Source organism: Chaetura pelagica, unplaced genomic scaffold (assembly GCF_000747805.2).
Source record: "Chaetura pelagica isolate M959 unplaced genomic scaffold, ChaPel_1.0 scaffold2492, whole genome shotgun sequence".
Classification (NCBI taxonomy): domain Eukaryota; kingdom Metazoa; phylum Chordata; class Aves; order Apodiformes; family Apodidae; genus Chaetura; species Chaetura pelagica.
This window is the reverse complement of record NW_009952429.1, coordinates 11,977-13,881: the sequence shown is the minus strand read 5'-3', so window position 1 is coordinate 13,881 and position 1,905 is coordinate 11,977. Positions and strand designations below refer to the sequence as shown.

Genomic DNA, 1,905 nt, shown 5'->3' with positions numbered 1-1,905 from the left:
CCCCCCCGGCCTCACTGTGCACCCCCAGGGCTGAGGTGGCCCTGAAGGTGGCTGTGCCCGCAGCGCTGCTGCTGCCCTACCCTGTCACCAACCTGCTGCTGGACCTGGTGCTCCTCTTCCTCTACCTCGGCATTGAAGCCACTCGCATCTTCTTTGGTGAGTCCTGGGTGGGGAGTGGCCTCCCTGCCTGGGGTGACATCAGGGCTCTGGGGTGACATCAGGGCTCTGCAGTCCCCTCAGGGACCGCTGGGACCTGGTGCTGTTTGTCATAGAATCCCAGACTGGTTTGGGTTGGGAGGGAACTTAAAGATCATCTCATTCCAGCCCCCCTGCATGGGCAGGGACACCTCCCACCAGCCCAGGTTGCTCCAAGCCCCATCCAACCTGCCCTTCAACACTGCCAGGGATGGGGCAGCCACAGCTTCCCTGGGCAACCTGGGCCAGGCTCTCACCACCCTCACACTCCACAATTCCCTCCTCATGTCCAACCTCAATCTCCCCTCCTCCAGTTTTCATCCATCCCCCTCATCTCATCCCTCCCTGCCCTTGTCCCAAGCCCCTCCCCAGCTTTCCTGGAGCCCCTTCAGGCACTGGAAGCTGCTCTAAGGTCTCCCTGGAGCCTTCTCCTCTCCAGGCTCAACACCCCAACCCTCCCAGGCTGGCTCCAGAGCAGAGCTGCTCCAGCCCAAGGATCATCTCTGTGCCCTCCTCTGGACTTGTCCCAACAGCTCCAGGTCCTTGTGTTGAGGACCCCAGAGCTGGACCCAGCTCTACAGGGGGATGTCACCAGAGTGGGTCAGAGGGGGACAATCCCTGCTGGGAGGGGACACAGTGACTTTCTGGGCTGCACATTGCCAGCTCACCTCAACCTCCCCATCACCCACCACCCCCGAGTCCTCCTCTCAGTCCCTTTGTGAATCCATCGTGTCCCTTTCACCACAGAGTCCCAGGGGTTGTCACCCCGAGTGTCACCCCCTTAACCCTGTGTCCCACAGGCTCCAAAGGCAACCTGTGCCAGAGGAAGGTGCCCCTCTCCATCAGCCTGGCCCTCACCATCCCCTCTGCCCTCATGGCAACCTATGCCCTGCTGTTCCAGACCTACTCCCTGCGCCTGGAGGCCTTCCTCAGCACCATCCTCCTCCTCTTCTACACCCTGGAGCTACTGCTGGGCCTCCTCGCCCTCCTCTCCTTCTCCAGGTAACACCTGGAGCCGGGTGACACCAACACGGGGACCTGCTGGCTTGCTTGGGCACTGCCATTGTCCCCTCCCTTTCCTTAGCGGTTCCCTAGGGAGGTGCCACACCAGGTGACAGGGAACTGGTTCCACCAGGGGTCACTGTCACCCCAGGAGCCACAGCCTCCCCCTTCTCCCCCCCATCCCCAGGGGTTCATGACACCCAGGTCAGTTCCAGGGATGGGGAATGAATTACTTTCCTTTTTTTTTTTTCCCCATCTATCACTTTCTCAGAATAATTCACTATTTTCCAATAAATATTTATTTTTACCTGGTGTCTGGGCATGAAAAGTCCTCCAGGAGCTTCCAACACCTCAGCCAACTTGGAGGGGACAAACACACACACACAGGAGTCCCCCAGGGTTGTCCCCAAGGTGCTGAGGGTTGGGGACAGCAGCCCCAGGGACACCAAAGTCCCCTAAAAGATCATGAAGGGGGGAAGAAAAGGTGCCAGAAAATAACCCAAGAGCCCCGGATAAAAGATCAACAAGGTCATTTTATTACACAATTTCCAACCTATCAGAAAGACAAACAAATCTAAAGTCACTGTGAGCAGGAGGGGCAGCACCTCGCTGGGTGGTTCCTCGGGGTGTGCTCTGCATTTCCCCCCCTCCCTCCTCCTCTATATTTGGAAAGAAACTAAAAATTGGTGTCATTAAGTAAAAAAAAAA

The 1,905-nt window shown here is 57.6% G+C and overlaps 1 protein-coding gene across 1 annotated transcript in view; it reads left to right on the top strand.

The window, feature by feature from the left end:
* The window catches only part of TMEM216 (transmembrane protein 216), a 1,512-nt gene extending 311 nt beyond the window's left edge, over positions 1–1,201 (top strand). Inside the window, exons 2-3 of the mRNA XM_010008225.1 lie at positions 29–156; positions 996–1,201. Of these exons, the coding sequence (XP_010006527.1) occupies positions 29–156; positions 996–1,201 (334 nt within the window). The remainder of the gene's footprint in view (positions 1–28; positions 157–995) is intronic.
* Positions 1,202–1,905: the final 704 nt, after the last annotated feature.